Below are 18,821 nucleotides of genomic sequence, written 5' to 3' on the forward strand. Positions count from 1 at the left end.
ATCGGATTGGTCCACCTCAGCATGTCCAGATTCAATGTACCTAACTCATGGGAGGTGGCACAAACTTCGATGTACCTACCCTAGCTATCCATTGGTCGAATTTTCCAGAGAAGACATGTGTCCAATTAATACAATTATTTCATTGGTCAGCATTAAGTTTGTTGTAACAAACCCTAATTAGGGTTTTTATTATTGAATCTTGGCCATTGATCTCAAATTGATCTAAGCCATTGAATTGTATTAAGGGCACTATATAAGCCCCGACTCCTCATTTTGTAAAGGCGAATAGTCAGTCAATAGAAAATAGTTAGTGAATAATAGAAAAATAGTGGGTAAATAGTTAGTGAATAGTCAGTTAATAGTATAGCAATTATAGTAGAGTAGAGAGAGAAGGCAAAGATTGTTGCCAAGATGTTGTAAAAGACTTGTAAAACTTCATTGAAGAAATGGTGAAATTTATGGGTCGATTCAACAATTTGCATGGTCTCTATACTTCTCGTATTTGATTTCATGTTATTAGATGAGTGGAATAAATGTGTTTGATTGATGGTGAAATTCATATATCCATACTACTAGCAGTTTGTTGATTGCAGACTTGCCTTGTGTAGTCAACTGGAATCATTCAGCTTAAGCTTAACTTCAATTGTCACTTCTTCATTGATATGCATCAACTTGATGGTGTCTATGCCTGTAGTGATGATCTGAACATCATAAAGCTTTCCTTCGAAGATCGCACTAACCTTGTGGAGATGGTCTTGCGATGTCAAAACAAGATTTAGTTAGAATTTCATCAAAAGATCATTCATTGCTCCTACATTCCTAGTGTCAGAATTAGATCCTTTCCTCGTCCTCGTCCTTTTTCCTTTTAAAAAAAAAATCTAGATTAATGAAATCTTGTGTTCCAGCAATACTCAAAGCAAATCAGACGTTTAGGTCGTCAAGTGTAAGTCCCCTTGTGATTCCAGCAAAATCACATCATACCGCGAAGAGCTTATCCACACGTAGAGATCCTACAACAAAGAACCTTGAAGTCATCCCGATTGATCCTTTTCGCGACATCTTCAGCATTCGGAGACTTTATTCAAGAGAGGATAAGGTACCTTTAGGTATTTTATTCTGTGTTTGCATGTGCATAAAAAGCACATCAGCACACACCCATGCCTTCTGCTGTCTTGCCACATAGCATCGCAAATACCTCTCAACCCACTTATTAACAATCTCAGTCTGCTCATCTGTCTGTGGGTGGTCGCTGGTACTAGGTGTCAATTCCGTACTTGCGAGCCTAAAAAGTTCTTGCCAGAAAGAACTCATGAACCTGCTATCCTTGTCACTCACTATGGTCTTGGGGAGGCCATGGAGTCTAAACACCTCTCTAAAAAATAGCTCAGCTACCTGAGATGCTGTGAAATCAAATGCAATAGGAAATAAGTGGGCATATTTAGTTAACCTGTCCACTACGACGTAGATACAATCTTTCCCCTGAACCCGAGGAAGACCTGTAATGAAATCCATACAGATCCCTGTCCATTTTTGTTCCGGTATAGGTAAGTGTTGCAACAAACCAGCAGGAAAAGTATGCTCAGACTTATTTTGCTGGCATGTCATACACTCATGGACATGACATAGAACATCATCTTTGAGACCCTTCCAAGAGAATCTCTCCCGAACCGCCCTGTAATTTTGGCTGTAACTGAAACCTCCTGAAACTGAAACCAAGGAATGGTCTCATGAAACCCCAACCCTGGACACTGTCACAACCTCCTAAAAGTAGGAACTGCCTCCTAAAATCAAGGAACTGCTCCAAACTGGTCTACTACCGCTAGAAACACCAAATCCAAACACTGAATATCCTGACTGAGTCTCTATCCACCATTGCCAACCTACAAGACTCCATAATAGGCTAACTCACAGGTCTCTGCTAGACAGAGCTAAGGAGGGGACATGACATTCGTCCCAACCTGCGCGGTATTTGATTTCTCTCTGTTCCTGACAGATAGCACTTTTCTCGTAGCAGCAATGAACATAATAGTCATTACGTAGGAGTTCCGACAGACTGTACATTTCCTGAAGTTTCTTTCGATACAAGAAGGAATACAAGCATTGCACACACAAGATTCTTAACATACAATATAGAGTGCCATAGAGCCAACAACTTGAAACTCCCCTGTCTGCAACATGCGCGATCTGGCCAAAGGTCACACATGGGCAAAAGAACGTCACGCATCAGGTAGACCAAGCTCCACCATAGTCTAAAATTCTTAATACCCAATAGGAGGGGTGCACCAGTTGCTGGTGAGGATAGGGAACAACAACACTGTGTGTAGAATTCTCTTGTTTTGTTACATCTTCTTGTAATTCCTTCCCCTTATCTTCTCCTTCCATCATCGCATCTAAGAATTAGGGCAAAGCCCATCTATCTACCCGTATTTAGAGTGGCGTAAGGTCAAGTCTAATCAGATCTTGTCTTAAACTTGTTCTTGATATCATGTTGATTTTTAAGATCAGGAATATAAGCAATAAAAAATGCAACATATCAGATAATGAACATGAAGTTTATCCTGGGAAAAACCCTCCTCGAGGGAGAAAAACCTAGGCAATAATATCACTTATATTATTGAATAGTTGTAAAATCCGTCTTTACAATTTGGCCACTCTTAAGGCCGAATCAAAGATGAATTATAGGCACCTCATTGGGTGCAAATTTACTAATGAAAATAATATCTACTCTTAAGATATCGATTTGAAGCAATATACCAATTTGCTGAAGATATCGAACACCTTCCTTGTATATATACCAAACAAGGTGACTCTTTACTTAGGTCGGCCTCCTTTAGAAGAATATAAAATATGATTTTTTAATAAGGCCGACTTGCGTTAATGATTATTTATTATATTAAGTTAGGAGAAAATATCTCCCTAAACTACAAACACTAACTGTTTCCAGGTTGTCGGTTGATTGTAGAGCTGAAGTGGTTTTTCCATCATAATTCTAAGAGGGAGTTTTTGTTGCTTTTGGGTATTTTCTCTTTATTTTCCAAAGGACTAGGCGATCCCTTTTGCTAATTTTCAGAGGTTATTTCGAAGTTTTGAATTTTATATTGCAAATCGCCCCCCTTACCAAGCCGTACCATGTCTGTGAATGCCTTGGAAATGGTTTAATCAGATTTGCTGCTGGTTGTGTTGATGATTTATAGCTTCGGTCGGAGTAATCTCATCAAATCATATGTATAAGTAATGCTGATTATATCATCAATATGATTAATGATTTGTTAATATGAATGTATACATATTAATATATGTAATAATAATAAGTGTTCCTATTATTATTATATATATGAATATTTATATATACATAATCTATTATTGAAATATTAAATCATTAATCATGCTGTTGATAAATCATTGAGATTAAATTCATGTTGAATCAATAAGTAATATCGATTATATTAATCACATTGTTTATACCAAATTGAATATGAGCACCAAATTACTAAATGATCATAAGTATTGATTATATTGATCAAATGGAATGATCAATAAAAATCGATTATCCACATTAAACAGTTCAATATTATTAATTGCTGTTTGTATCGACTATGGTCGATCTTCATATCAAAACGATTATGTGAACCGTTACCTGCTGATAATAATAATAACCAACGATTATGAGAATCGTTATGTGCTGTTAATAAATAACAAACGATTATGTGAATCGTTATCTTGCTAAAGGGTTATATGAATTGGTATTTAGAGAGGCATCTCAATGAAGAGACATGTCTCCACGTATGTAGAGGCATGTCTATTCATTGACATGCCTATACCGTGATATGTATATCATGATAGAGTTCGATTCTAAAAGGTAAGTACAGAAATTGAAAGTGCAAGCCAATAAGACATCGATCTCCTTCATTTGCAGTCCAGCAAATACTTTATGAATTAAGTTGTGTTCTCTTCAAGCATGCAACAGCCTGCACATAGAGTTCATAGTCATATTGCTTAGTTGTGAACCAAGTAATAGAAATAAATTTAAAACTACTCACATATCAAATCTGATCCAAACTTTAATAGGTTGTTGGTCTTGGCTTGGACGCCTCCTCTCTAGGGATCATTTGCACTTAATTTGAAGTCATTCCGTCGAGTTTTGGAAGAGTTATGAGCATTTTAGTGTGATTTTATGTTGCTGGTTTGTGTTTTTCAGTCTACCGGTTAAATATTTCAGACTTAGAGTTTGGAGTTTGGGGATTGTTTCTTGGTAAGGAGTCATCTTGGAACTTGAGAATTACATTGGACATCATTTGCAGCTGTTGGACAACTATATCTCTTGATTTGCAATTCATGCTATGTATTTTAATGCTGATTAGTAGTACTAACAACAAACTTCACTCTTAATTGTTTCACAACATCCACTGAATAAGTGGAAGAGGCTGGCTTCGTTGCCTATCTCTATTTCATTTTGTACTCTTGTCCTCTCGCTGAATAAGTGGTTGAGTGATTGTCTTGTTTACGTCAATCTTCTTGGATTTGTAATTGGCTGGTTATACTGCCAAATAGTTGTTAAATTCCAGTATTTCTTTATCCTGCTGAAAAGTGGAAGTGGGTGGTGTAACCGCCAATATGTATTGCTTAATACAGATGCAAAAGCATATGGATTTCAAAGAATTGATTTTGTTGAATTAATCAAGGAGACAAAGCTCCTTTAAATAGAGTTACAAAGACGATGTTTCTAAAAGAAACAATCGTTAACTAGAGGCGAAATTATAAACAACTTAAATGACCATTAATAACACAAAGAGAAAGATATTATTCTAATACCCTCCCTTAATGGTCATTGTTCTAACTACCAAGGGAAATAACAGAGAAGGTTGCCCCTTCTTCTCAGAACACGCTGCAACAGAAGACAAGAGCCTGCCACTAACTCTGCCACTTGAGATGAGTCTGCCACCAACTCTCCCAAAAACTCCAGAACTTCTGGAGATACCCAAAACAACACCAACCGTCCAACCTGATGTTGGAGAATTGTCCCTCCCTGTAACCAGAGACACACCAAGAACAGCTGTCACGATTTTGAGGAAAAAATCGGCAAACCCTCCAAACTATTGCAGATGAGCACGATGCCCGAAAATAGACTGCAAATAAGAGACTAGTGCAGATGTTCGCACAACGTCTCCAGGTGCGACTAAAAACAAACTGCAGCAAATTACAATTTTTGAGGAAAAAATCATAAACCCTCCCATGATTTTTTTTTTACAGGGACAAAAAATATTTAAAAACCCACAGATAATTTTTTAGGACAAAATTATTAAAACCCACAGATTTTTTCAAGGGAAAAAAATATTAAAACCCATCAGAATTTTTTTTAGGTAAAAAAATATTAAAAACTGAAACAAACATCGATGCCCATAAGCCATCTTCACGCTTTTCGAGGCACGAAAAACGAGGTACTAAGAAGATGCTAAGTGCACAAAACCTGACTGCCTTCCAACATCAAGTTGGTCAATGATGCCATCTTGCACGTTTCCCAGTGCACGGAAAACGAAAAAACTGAGAAGAGGCACTGGCATGGAATTCAAAAAAATCAAATCCCAATGCAGAAACAGAGGCAGATGCAGGTATAGACTTCAAAAAATGAAGTACGGCGGGCACGAATTTCAAGAAAAAATTCCAGCTAACCCAAAAAAATCCGAAGACAACCCAGAAATCCTTGCGAAAAACCCAAAAAGAATCTGTTGTCGGAATCTGGATCCGCTGGCTCGAAAATCGAGGCACGAAAATCGGGGCACCCAAAAAATTCTGACGACGACCCAGTTGAGATCTCGGAAAACCCACCACGAATTTGTGCTCAGAAAAAAGTTTCAACTGAATCTGGAGGGTCAAAACCCTAGCCGAAAATGCAGATTTCCGTCCAAAAAGGGCAGAAAAAAATCTGCAGGCGGGAAAAAAACGCGTCGGGTGGTTGAGCGAAATGTAGGAGAGACGGGTCATGGGAGAGGGCAGAAAATAGCCAGAAAACCCTAGTAGCTGCAGCCAAAATGAACTGCCAAAGTAGCAATTTCGAATAAACAGAAATTTTTCAAAAAAAACTGTTAAAAATTCATGACGAATTTTTAATCGAAAAATTATTTCGAAAATAACCAAGGCTCTGATACCATAACACAGATGCAAAAGCATATGGATTTCAAAGAATTGATTTTGTTCAATTAATCAAGGAGACAAAGCTCCTTTAAATAGAGTTACAAAGACGATGTTTCTAAAAGAAATAATCGTTAATTAGAGGCGAAATTAGAAACAACTTAAATGACCATTAATAACACAAAGAGAAAGATATTATTCTAATATTGCTTTCAATATTTTATCATGCTAATGGTAAAGGGTGAAATTATTTTGTAATAATTGAAAAAAAATTGTGGCGAACATTTCATAGTTGTTGCTGAATCCACGGTGGCTCCAAGACATAAATTTTTATTGCTGAAATCACTGCCTATTATTTTCTTTTCTCCCCCTATTTGTCTTTCATTAAGTATGACACCGAGAACAAGGATTTTACTGCCTGTAACTTTATAACAGTTCTGATCTGATCTGATCTGATCAATGGTGATGTCCGTGGATGCTTTTAATTTCTTTCCTTTTATATCTCTGCAATGTCCCCTTTTGCAATTGCCCTAAATCTTGCCCAAGCACCTGTCAAAGTCTACTGACTTTACCTTGATTAATTATGAAATCAGATTTTCTATTTGGATTGATTGACTTGCTTGTCTCTTTCGATGGTTGATTTGGAATGATTGCCTGATCTGCTTTATAGCTTATGACTGATCTGATCTTTTGCTTTTCATTCCATTAATCATTCAATATAGACATCTTCATTGATGATTTAATTGCTCTATGGCTGAGAGTGTAACCCCACTTGCTGGTTGATGATTTTGTTGATCTGCTTATTCTATAACTCAATATAATTTATTATAAATGATCCAATTCCCCATGGCTAATTGATGCCTTTAACTTAATAACAGTGCTGATCTGGTTTGATCGTTGGTCATATTATTGGAGGCTTTTGATTCCTTTCCTTTATATCACTCAATGTGGGGGAGAGGTCACACTTCTTCATCATGTATGCCCTTTGGCAAGAGACACACCCTTTCACCCTTAGCACCCTTTGAAAGAGTGCAACTCTTTATTATTTCTGCCCTTTGAAAGGGACACAACCTTTCACAATCAGTTCTGCACTCCTCATTTAAATCAGATCTACACTTTCTTATTTTAATCAAATTATTCCTCTTAAATGAGGTTCTTTTCTACCTTTTATATCTCATATTTGAGGGAGTCTCAACTTTTTATTTCTTGTCTTTTGACCATTCATTAACTTAATTAAAAATTAATTATATTTTATTATACTTGTATATTTTAATTTTAAATTTTATTATTATTTTTTACTATTAACTTGTATTTCAAAGTGGGGACATTACAAACTCTCAATGTGAGGAAGAGGTCACACCTCTTTATTATGGATGCCCTTTTTGGCAAGAGACATAACCTTTTCACAATTAGATGTGCGTTTCTTATTTAAATCAGTTCTTCACTTGTGATTCCCATATTATCCTCCCTCAAATGAGGTTCTCTTCCCCCTTTTATATCTCATGTTTGAGGGAGTCCAACTTTTCATTTCATGTCTTTGACCATTCATTAACTTAAGTAAAATTTAATTATATTTAATTATATTCTTTTATATTTTAATTTTAATTTTATTATTATTATTCTTTATCATTAAAAAGGTGACTTCCTTGATGTCCTAGGGCTTTGGGGACTAGGAGGGGTGCACCCTTTTTCAGGTTTCATTTAATGCATAAAAATATAGAAGCATAATTTATAAATGGAAATATGCGAAAATATACTACAAAGCTAAGAGGGGGAGAATTGTCATTTCAAATTCAGCACATTGTGTTTACTTTTTAAAATTTCAGTCATTTTTAGCTTGTTTAATTTATTTTAACAGTCGTCCACCATATTGTCCCCAAAACTTGGGAACTTTTTTGTGCCTCTAAAATTTGCGCCTCCCTAGCTCAAAAATTGGAGATATTTTTCCACTATTTCAGTCATTTTTATCATGTTTAAACTTTGCGTCTCCCTAGCTCAAAAATTTGGAGATGTTTTTCCACTTTCAATTTTGTTCTAGAGTTCATACTCCCTATTAGTTATTGAAAGGATCTAGTACAATTATAAAAGCAATAGCTTTGTCTATCTTTAAATATCGTATTGCAAAAATATTTTTTGCATTTGTTTTGGTAGATCACATATAAACAATGTTATGTTTTGTTAGGTACAAAATTGTCGAAGGGGAGCATATACTTTGGAATGACGTGTCTAGGCCTTATAGGGAAACAATTCGTGCTTTTTTAGTATATTTTCAAAATCAGGTACAATTTTCAAATCATTTTATATTCTTATATGTTAATGACTATTTGCATGGCATTGCATCATCTAGTATCATAAAATTGTGTACCAAATGAACTAAAATTTCTGATTTTGTCTCGTTGAGTTGCTATATTTAGATACTTTGATCATTTTTGTATTAGAAATAGTATAATGAAACACTGTTAGTTGCAGTTCTAATCAGTAACAATTAGTTTGCATGCTAATGATACAATGCAATATGGACTATACTTTGCAAACTTGGACTTGGCAAACTAGAAATTTCCAATTCGGTAAAACTTGGCAACTTAAAAATGCTTAATTGTTTGAAAAAAAAACTTCAATTTTTTATGTAAAATACAAAATGTACCAAATAAGTTTGGTGAGGGTTTGGGGGCAATAACACTGGTGGAGTTGAGGGGTAGGGCCCTTCATAGGGGTTTGGGGGCAGCATCGTGGTGGTGTATGTTTTATCATATACCGAACATTAGAATAAAATATCCAAAGATACTCTATCCTCTCCTGAACAAAATCACTACTTGTGCGAAGATTGCAAGAAAGACTACAAGGCGACTCCATGGTCTATATGTGCGAACGAGTGACTTTATGTGGATGACTTCTTGGGTTGTGTGTGCTGAAATACAAGGGGGACTTACGCTTGACAACTAGTATCATTCACAAGCTGGACTTAGGCGAATTTATCAATAATTGCTCTTTGCTTTTTGGATTTTCTGATTTGGGATTTCAAAAAAAAAAGAGATAAAAAGGATAAGGGTTTAGGAATTCTAACTACTGCTAAGAACTCAAGAGACGGTGTAGACTAGGTGAATCCAATAAACAACACTTTGTTTCGCCACTCTTGGACAACTACGCAAAGCATGTGCAATCTTCTAAGGTTGTGCTCAAGATTTTCACACTTATGAATAATACCAACAATTGAACAATATTACTCAAACAAGAAGTTAAGCATCCACATCAAAAGCTCAGGCTAACTTTACACATTGAATGAAAATCATCCATCCAAAGAAAGTATGAGCAAAGTTTCACCAATTTAAACTATCAATCCTTCATTCATCTAACAAGTTCAAAGCAAATTACTCAAAGCAAATCTATTCTAAGTGTTGAAGAAAATATGCAACCATGCAACTACTTGATAACAATAAGACTTCAAAACAATACTGATAATGAACTTTTTATTATTCAAGTAAAACAAATGAAAACAAATGAAAGGCCGAGATCAATTTAAGATCAACGGTCGAGATTAAGACAACCTAACCCTAATTAGGGTTTCCCAAAATAAAACTAATATCCAGTGCATGCAAGACAAGTGGCACAAGGTGCTATCTTTTAGGATTGCACCCCTTTTCCTGTTGAGAGGCAGAAAGTTCAATGAACTTGGACACAATCTGATCAATCTCTTCCATCGTGACATGTGGCAGCATAGTGACTTTGAATTTTAATCCTTCCAAATCATCTGTACATACAACAAAAGTGATTTCCCAATCTAATTCTTGTTCTTTAAAAGCATCTCTGATGGACAGGAGGTTTGATGCCTTAGCCAGATTCTGCTTCAGGATTGGTCCAGTGGAGGAGATTTCCTGTGTCTTGGTCTTTAGATTTTCCAACTTCATATTCTTCTCTCAGATAGTTTCCTTTTCAAGTACCTCTGCAGCTACAAGGTAAACCTTGGCTTGAGTTTCTTTTATCTGCTCTTCAGCTCTGTCAGCATCGGCCTTCACTTTCTCCAAGACTTCACTTTGTGCAACCAAGGTCCAGTGCCAACTGTTGAAATATGCAACTCCTACTTCAATTATATTTCCATCAATTAGTTCTGGCTTCGAAACTCCTTTCAATTATCTAAGGCATGGGTTAATTCTGTCTTGAATATCTTGGAGATCAGCTCATGCTTCTGTGATGCTTGCAATCCTGGAGAGTAAAGAAGAGGGTTGTCCATATGTTAATGCTTACCTTTACACAAATGTTGCTGCTTCTTTGCTTGTGCTTTCCATCCATTCTTTAGTTTCCCTGGCCATCACTATTTTTTCCTCAGAATTTTTGATAGTTTCTTGTGAAATCAAGAGTGGAGGAGCTTCCGGATTTGCTTGATCAAGCGGCTTAGTCAAATGCTGAATATAATCCCTTAGGCTCTGAACTTCTTTGTTATATTCCTACTTCTTTTATACTTCCTTGTCTAGTCTTGCCTTCATGGAAGCAACTGAATTATCCAAGTCTTCAGCTTTTGGTAGTTGGTCTTGAACTGAATGTAGTGATTTCATATTCATGGGGACCAATATCTCCCTTTGCCTTGTCCACTTTTGGCACAACAATTTGCACTGTCCTGCAATCGGCTTCATCTCTCTGGATGGTGGAAAACCGTTTGTCTGGCTTCTTTGTGGCTACCTGTTCTAATCTGGCCAAGAAATCTGCCATATCATCCTCTTCTTGAACTTCTTGAACTTCTATTTCTTGTGTTTTTACTTTCAATCTTTCCTTCAACCAATCAGGAATAGTGGCTGCTCAATGCTTTCCGCTTCCTGATTGCCTTCTTCATATGTGATACCTCAAAGGGTGGAAATCATTCCTTCTTGAAGTTCACCTTCCTCAACATCCATTTGATTGTCTGACTCCAATACTTTTGTGCCGGTAGGAGACGAAGGCTGCTCATCTTCTTGATGAATTGACTCTATGTTTTCTACATGAACTGGGGAAGGAATTTCCATCTCTGCGAATGACTCATCAATGACCAATATGTCATTTATGTTTGCTTATGCAGCAGAACGAGATGGTTCTAGCCTTTGTTTCTTTTGAGCAGGTCCTTCATTCACAACTGCTTTCCCTTTCTTTTTAGCATTTTCGATTGGCCTGGCACTTTGAGATGGCTTTGCATCTGAAGAACATTCTTCTGCTTCACCCATCAGGTCATAAGTCAAGGTTATATTTCTCCATCTTAATCTATGACTTTGCTGATCAACCCACCACGTGGACTATTTCACAACTGGCCACATCAAGGTGGTCAAGTTTGCATGTTCTGGTTCTGACCATTTGATAGGAGAAAGAGGTGCATGCTCATCAAAGTTAGGCTGAGTATATATTGTTTTATCTTCTAGCTGATCAAGCACAAGGAAAAGTTCAGTCGTTCTGATCAAGCTTACTGGCATTTTGGACCATAGTCTTTTCCTGATGTCAAATTTATCTGCAACATTCGCCCAAAAATTCTCTATGTCCACTCTATGTCTGAATCTTTCTCCATTCACTGATCCAATATTACTGTAAGGATCATAGTTAGCTCTGGATCGGTAGAATGTGAAAGGATACCATTGCATCTCTTACCTAGCACTTTCAGCTGCCTGTGTTGTCGGACAAGACTCCTCCATATTTCCAATAAAGAATGGAAAGGATATAGCTTTGTTTTGCCTTATTCTTTTGAAGCTCTGATATGTTGCTAGTTGTTTGAGAACTTCAAGTAGGGCCATCCTGTTGGCTGGATAGATCAGAAGCCGGTAAGGACGATTGTCAAAACCTTGAACTCTTATGTATGTAAATTTCGGAACCTGGACAAACCAGGATCCATACTGATTAAACTTTTGGCTTCAGGAGATAGCCTTTGGTGAGTTCCTCCTTGTAATGTCCTTGTAATGTACATCAGGAATGCATCATTGACTCGGTTGAAATGACTCTTCTCCTCAAGCTGCAACTATGGGTAACAGTCATAAGACTTGAATTCATTTTCTCCATTCCCAACTACGCCTTTGCAGATCAGTCCGAAATATCTAAAATTTTTGGCCAATGAGTAGATAATGTAGGAGCTCATGTATAATGGCTTTTTCTTCTCCAAATTTATCAACTGTTCATGAAGATTGTTATTGATTATGCGGGACCAATTGAACATCTTGACTTCCGAGGTAATTTCATCAATGAAATAGTACATCCACGTCTCGAATGGCGCTCCCTGAGGGCTGCCCATTACCCTATTCAGCAGTAAGATGATATCACCATATTCCTCTTTGAAGTATGGGCGCAACAAATTCTTTGGCACTTTCCCTTGGGGTCTTTTCTTTCACTTGTTAAAATAATTCAAAGTGTTGGAAAATAATTAAAAATATTCATGTGTCAAGTTTTATTTTCCAACCCGTTTGTTTGATTGACCCTTGATCCAATGTGCTTATTTTCACAAATTTTTTTTTCCTCTAGCCATTTTTCTCTCTTTGTCATGGCAAATTGATCGTCTTCATTTCTCACCCACAGATCATGGGCGAATTTTTATCTGGCTTAGGCATCTTCACATATTCCATTTATGCCTAGGCAAATTTGGAATGTCTGTGTTTGATCAAACTTTCAAGGTCTTGGGAAATTTTAATTTCCTTAGGCGAACTTTCATGTTTTCATCCTTGCCTTGATTTAATTTTCTATTATCTACTTGGGCGGACTTTGAAGTTGGTTTGGACATCTCCTTTCTGCTTTGCTTGCGATTTAGACGTTGCCTTCACCCTGCCATGCTAGGGCAGACTTAGGAAATGTTGGAAAATAATTAAAAATATTCATGTGTCAAGTTTTATTTTCCAACCCATTTGTTTGATTGACCCTTGATCCCATGTGCTTATTTTCTCAATTTTTTTTTCCTCTAACTATTTTTCTCTCTGTCATGGCAAATTGATTGTCTTCATTTCTTAGCCACAGGTCATGGGCGAATTTTTATCTGCCTTATGGATCTTCACATATTCCATTTATGCCTAGGCAAATTTGGAATGTTTGTGTTTGATCAAATTTTCAAGGTGTTGGGAAATTTTAATTTCCTTACGCGAACTTTTCATGTTTTCATCCTTGTCTTGTTTTAATTTTCTATCATCTACTTGGGCGGACTTTGAAGTTGGTTTGGACATCTCCTTTGTGCTTTGCTTGTGATTCAGATGTTGCCTTCACCCTGCCATGCTAGGGCGGACTTGGGAAATGTTGTGCCGTCTTTCATATCTCTTCTTTGGTGGACTTTAGAGTTCATTGGACATAGGCAGATCAGACTTTGTTTTGTGTTTGGACATCTTGGTCTCATCTTGGGCGGCCTTGATGGATCATTGGATTTTACTTTCCATGCCTTACTTTCTCCTTGAGCGGACTTCATTGTAATATCCCCTTCTCAATGATGTGCTTTCAGTGGTCCATTGGTCTATTTCAGGGACCCGTAGCCTATGTGGAATGAAAAATTAGGGTTTCAAACATTGGTGCAGCATGAACTAACTATTTTTAGTAAGTTAGAGGTTGACTGTTTGGATGATGCTATCTTACTAAGTTTTCTATGTTCTGTCACTGGGTGCGAAGATTATGTTTTTCGGAGCTGTATTGCATGACTTACTATTTTTAGTAAGTATCAATTCAAGTGGTTCTATTTATAGCAAGGTAGTTCAGAGATTCAGTTCAGTCCAGTGGATGGTTCAACACTTCAGTCCTCAATTCATTTGGGTTTTGAGCAGTATTTGGCTTGCAGGATGATTTATTAAATATTAACACTGCATTCTAAGGTTAATATTTAATTATTATATTTTGGACGACTTTGGGAAGTAGAAGTTTATTTTATTAAAGTGATTTTATGAATTTTTCCTAAGTCAATGGCATTAGAGAAATCGAACTTATTTCATGAGCATCACTATATGTTTTGTTTGCAAGTTGTTGTCCTAGGCAAAGTTTGAACTTGCCTAAGGGAAGGGGACGCCATCTTTGAGGGTACTTATTTAATATATTTCAAATGTGTTTGGGCGCCCTTGGGGTGTAATGAAGCGACATGTAATTTGGGTATATTTGGATGCATTTGCATTTGAATTAAGGAGAGCAAAAAGTTATAAATAAGAGCCTTGGGCTCTCATTTGGATCATCAAAAGAATTTGCATTGTTATGTTGTCGAAATGGAGAGCAAAACTGATCTTCAGAGTTGAGGCTTCCTAGCTAGCACAGTTTCATACTTGCAATATAGTACCTAGTTGGTTGGTGTGTTGAGAGTGGTTTTTGGTGTGAGGATTTTCAGTTTTAGAGTTTTGGTGAGTTTTCTGTGTTATTGGTTTGGAGTGGCTAAAGCATATTTCTGTTCATAGATCTCTGCTTGAGTGTCCGTTTCTTCTAGGTAGAGGCTCGTCGGAAGCGTATTGGAGAGGCGATCATTCCTTTGGAAGGGCGTTTGATTTGGTGTTGATTGGAATTTATGAGAGCAAACCGAAATTCTTTGCTGGCCGTACCTTTCTGGAGTTGCCTTGGTTTGCATGTCATCAGCGTGTGGTGATTTTGGTGCTGGTTTGAGCTTCTTGTTTGTTCGCCTTGGTCTTAGTAGTTGTTCGCCTGAGTTCGTGAGCATTTTGGAGCTGATTCAGAAGAGTTATGTGCATTTCTATGTTGCTGGCCCATTTCTGGAGATGCTGGTATTTACATCAGAATTGTTGTTTTATGTTTTAGCGTGAAATTAGTTTTAGTCTATGATTGAATGTTTGGAGTACTTCATTGTAATCATCTTGTATCATTAGTTAGTAGTACTAACCTCTTATTGAACTTGAAGTGCTCATTGCAATCCCCACTACATAAGTGGAAGAGGCTGGCTGGGCTGCGTTAGTGTTGTAATTTCTTTGTACTTCTGTCCTCCCACTGAATAATTGGTGGAGTGGTATTGTCCTCCCGCTGAAATATGCGGTTGAGTGATAGTTTTTATGCATAAGTCCTCACGCTGCATAAGTGGTAGAGTGATTTGGTTTTTGTTATGCTTTTGTTCCTTTGGCTGGTTTACCGCCAAGTTCTTGGTCTTCATCCCGTTGAAAAGTGGAAGGGGTTGGCTTGCCCCCCAATATTGTACTTGCATTATAATTTCCAGCAGATCAGTGAGCTAACAAACTCCTTATCACCGTATGCTCTCACCTTCCCACATTGGGCTCTTGGTGATCAGAAAGTGGAAGGGTTACTTTCAGCATTATTGAGATTATATTTTCTAACCTTAACGGGTTATGGTGTTTGTTTGTAATCCTTATTGCATTAAAACAATTTTTTTTTAATCCGGGATATTACATTCATCTATCATGTGCCATGCTTTGCAACATGCTAGGCCGACTTTACTTATTGTTTGGCCATGTTTTAATGTCTTAGGCGAACCTCCAAGGTATTTGGACATGTTTTGTTTTGTGCTTTATTTGTTTTGTCCTTCTCCTTGTGCCAACTTGTTGTTCTTTTGGAAGTGTTTTTATCCTTCTTGCCCAGGCGGACTTTGTAAAAGTCTAGCCAAGGCGGACTGGAGCCTTTCCTTGCCATGTTTTCATGATTTCTTGGTGGACTTGGAATGTGCTTTGCCATTCTCTCTCAAGGCTTGGCGGATTTCACATGTGCCTTGACATGTTGTCTTATCAACTTGAGCGAACTTGGATGTGTCTTTGACCAATGTCAAACTTTGGGATGCTTTAGTCTTCCAAACCTTGCCTTGCTTCTCTTCATGGCGGACCTGGATGACTTGATGCCAATTTATGTTTTGCTTTAGTCTTGGCGAATTTGGAAACATCTTGCCATTCCAAACCTCCTTGCTTTGTTTTGTCTTCATCATGGCGAACTTGATATACAACTTGCTAGGGTGGAGTTTGAAGTGCATTAGACATGTTTTAATCGTGCTTTATTTCACTTTTGTCTTTCTCCTAGAGGGCGGACTTTGGCTCTCATTGGACATGCTTTTTAACTGTTTGCCATCCTTATGTCTTTCTAGGCAGACTTGGCTTAGTCTTTGCCAAGATAGGGCAGAGTTGGCATGATGCTTGGACATGGGCGGACTTGGATCATCTTACGCCAAGGCGGACTTGGCTGAAATCTTGCCAAGGCGGACTTTGAAAAGCCTTTGACATGATTTGATTTCCTCTTCAACTGCACGTAGGAGTTAGCTTGACCTCTGCCATGAGTTAGTTGACCGAAGGTAGGAGTTTGATGTTTGCTTGCCAACCTTGTTTGTGCATGGGCGGACTTTGAAAAGTCTTAGAAATGTTTTAATCATACTTAGGCAGACTTCAGAGGTCCCCTGCCATGGGCAGATTCAAAGAGAGCTTGGACATAAGAGCCAACAACAGCATATAGTCAATTTTGCTCTCATGGCTAACATACACAGTGTTTTTGAGCCTCAGACATATTCAGAGGCTAAAGGTATACCTGAGTGGGAACAGGCTATGGAAGCTGAGTTCTAGAGTCTTCAGAAGAATCACACTTGGGCCCTTTCTGATCTTCCTCCAGGGAAGAAGCCCATTAGCTGCAAATGGGTGTACAAAGTAAAATACAAAGCTGATGGAACCCTAGACAAGTATAAGGCTCGTCTTGTTGCTCGTGGGTTCTCACAGAAAGAAGGCATTGACTACGAGGAGACTTTTGCTCCTACAGCCAAAATGAGTACCATACGGCTTGTTCTTGCCTTGGTAGCCCAGTTCAGTTGGAAAGTCCATCAGATGGACGTCAAGAGTGCCTTTTTGAATGGTGACTTACAGGAAGAAGTCTACATGACGCAACCCCCAGGATTCAAGGTTGCTGGTCAAGAACAGAAGGTCTGTAGACTAGTCAAAGCACTCTATGGTCTGAAACAAGCTCCTCGGGCTTGGTACATGAAAATTGATAAGTATCTGACAGATCATGGTTTTCAGCGGAGTCCATCTGATGCAAACCTGTATATCAAGCATACTAGTAATGATATTCTGTTTGTGGTTGTCTATGTGGATGACTTAATCATTACTGGCAGTTCAGCACATTTGATCACTGGGATCAAACAGGATTTGTGCCGCACCTTTGATATGACAGATTTGGGACTTCTACATTATTGCTTAGGAGTTGAAGTCTGGCAGACTGAGAACAGTATCTTTCTCTCTCAGTCCAAGTATTCTAGAAGTCTTGTGGACTGGTTCAGAATGAAGGATTGTAAACCTGCCTCTACTCCTATGGAACCCGGGCTCAAACTTTCAGCTCAGTCATCTTCACCAGTTGTGGATGAATCTCTGTTCAGGCAACTAGTGGGCAGCCTCATCTATCTTACTGCCACTAGACCTGACATCAGTTTTGCAGTGAGCTACATTTCACGCTTCATGACAGCTCCCAAGGCTGATCATTGGATAGCAGCGAAGCGTGTGCTGCGTTATGTGAGTGGCACTCCTGATTATGGACTTCTGTACACTTGGAGTTCTGATCCTATACTCAGTGGCTACATAGATTCTGATTGGGCAGGTTCGGTTGATGACCGTAAGTCTACAGCAGGGTATGTGTTTAGTTTGGGATCTGGTGCTGTCACATGGACTAGTAAGAAGTAGCAGGCAGTGGCTCTCTCCTCGACAGAAGCAGAGTATCGGGGAGCAGTTAAGGCATCTTGTGAGGCGGTTTGGCTTCGACGAATGCTTGCGGATATGCATGTCTCCCAGGCAGTTCCTACTCCCTTGTTGTGTGATAATCAGGGAGTGCTCAAACTCGCCAAGAATCCAGTCTTCCATGAAAGAACCAAGCATGTGGAAACTCATTGTCACTATATTCGACAGCTGGTTGAAGACGGATCCATCCAGTTGCTGTATGTTCCTACCTCGGAGCAGCCAGCAGACATCTTCACCAAGCCCCTTGGTCCTGATAAATTTGTAAAATTCAGGGGGTCTATAGGTGTAGTTAATAGATTGAGCATTAAGGGAGGGTAATAGAATATTAAAATAATGTTAATTTTAGTATTAATGCTCAATGGTGTATATTCTATTTTAGTTAGATTGTCTTCGATCTTCTCAGCAGTTTCTTATTAGAAACTTGCTATTCTTGTAAATATTCTTGTATTATTTATGAGCGTCTTGCTCATTCTGTTAATAAATCAATTCTTTGAAATCCATATGCTTCTGCATTTGTTTTAATAACTCCAATTTGCACAAAAATACTCAAATGCTAGAAAATTGTATTTTTTTTAGTGTTTATGCCTCATTTATGCCATGTAAGGTAATCTGCTTTGCAGTCACTGAGTTTTCCGAACAGACCTGGTGAGTACTTGTGTGAGGTTGGGTGGAAAACTCGCCAATGACTTTGCAAAAATACTTGGCGAGTTTAATTGCAAAAACTTGGGGCTTCCAAAACTGGTGAGTACTCAGTTGCTTGTTGACTAGGTGAACTATGTATTGGACCATTATTTTATTTATCTACTTTATAGATTATGCAATATGCATTTTGTGATCTATGGATAGTTATTTCTGTTTATTTTTAGCTATCAATATATAATATCATTGTAATAGTGATCATGACCCATATGAAATTTTAGTGTTTGCTGCAAAGTATTGATCCATAAATTATATTAAATCCTAGTTTATTCCATTGGCGTGTTGATTAAGCTATTATCTTTTGAAAATTGTGTAATAATATTTTTTATTTTATGTAAGGAGATCTGATTCATGGTATAAGTTGAGGCCAAATTA

General features: G+C 37.8%; 1 protein-coding gene across 1 annotated transcript in view; it reads left to right on the forward strand.

The window, feature by feature from the left end:
- Positions 1–18,821, forward strand: part of LOC131062017 (uncharacterized protein YNL011C) — a 255,936-nt gene that overhangs the window by 32,978 nt on the left and 204,137 nt on the right. Inside the window, exon 4 of the mRNA XM_057995873.2 lies at positions 8,312–8,408. Coding sequence (XP_057851856.2) covers positions 8,312–8,408 — 97 coding nt within the window. The remainder of the gene's footprint in view (positions 1–8,311; positions 8,409–18,821) is intronic.

Source organism: Cryptomeria japonica, chromosome 2 (genome assembly GCF_030272615.1).
Source record: "Cryptomeria japonica chromosome 2, Sugi_1.0, whole genome shotgun sequence".
NCBI classification, from domain to species: domain Eukaryota; kingdom Viridiplantae; phylum Streptophyta; class Pinopsida; order Cupressales; family Cupressaceae; genus Cryptomeria; species Cryptomeria japonica.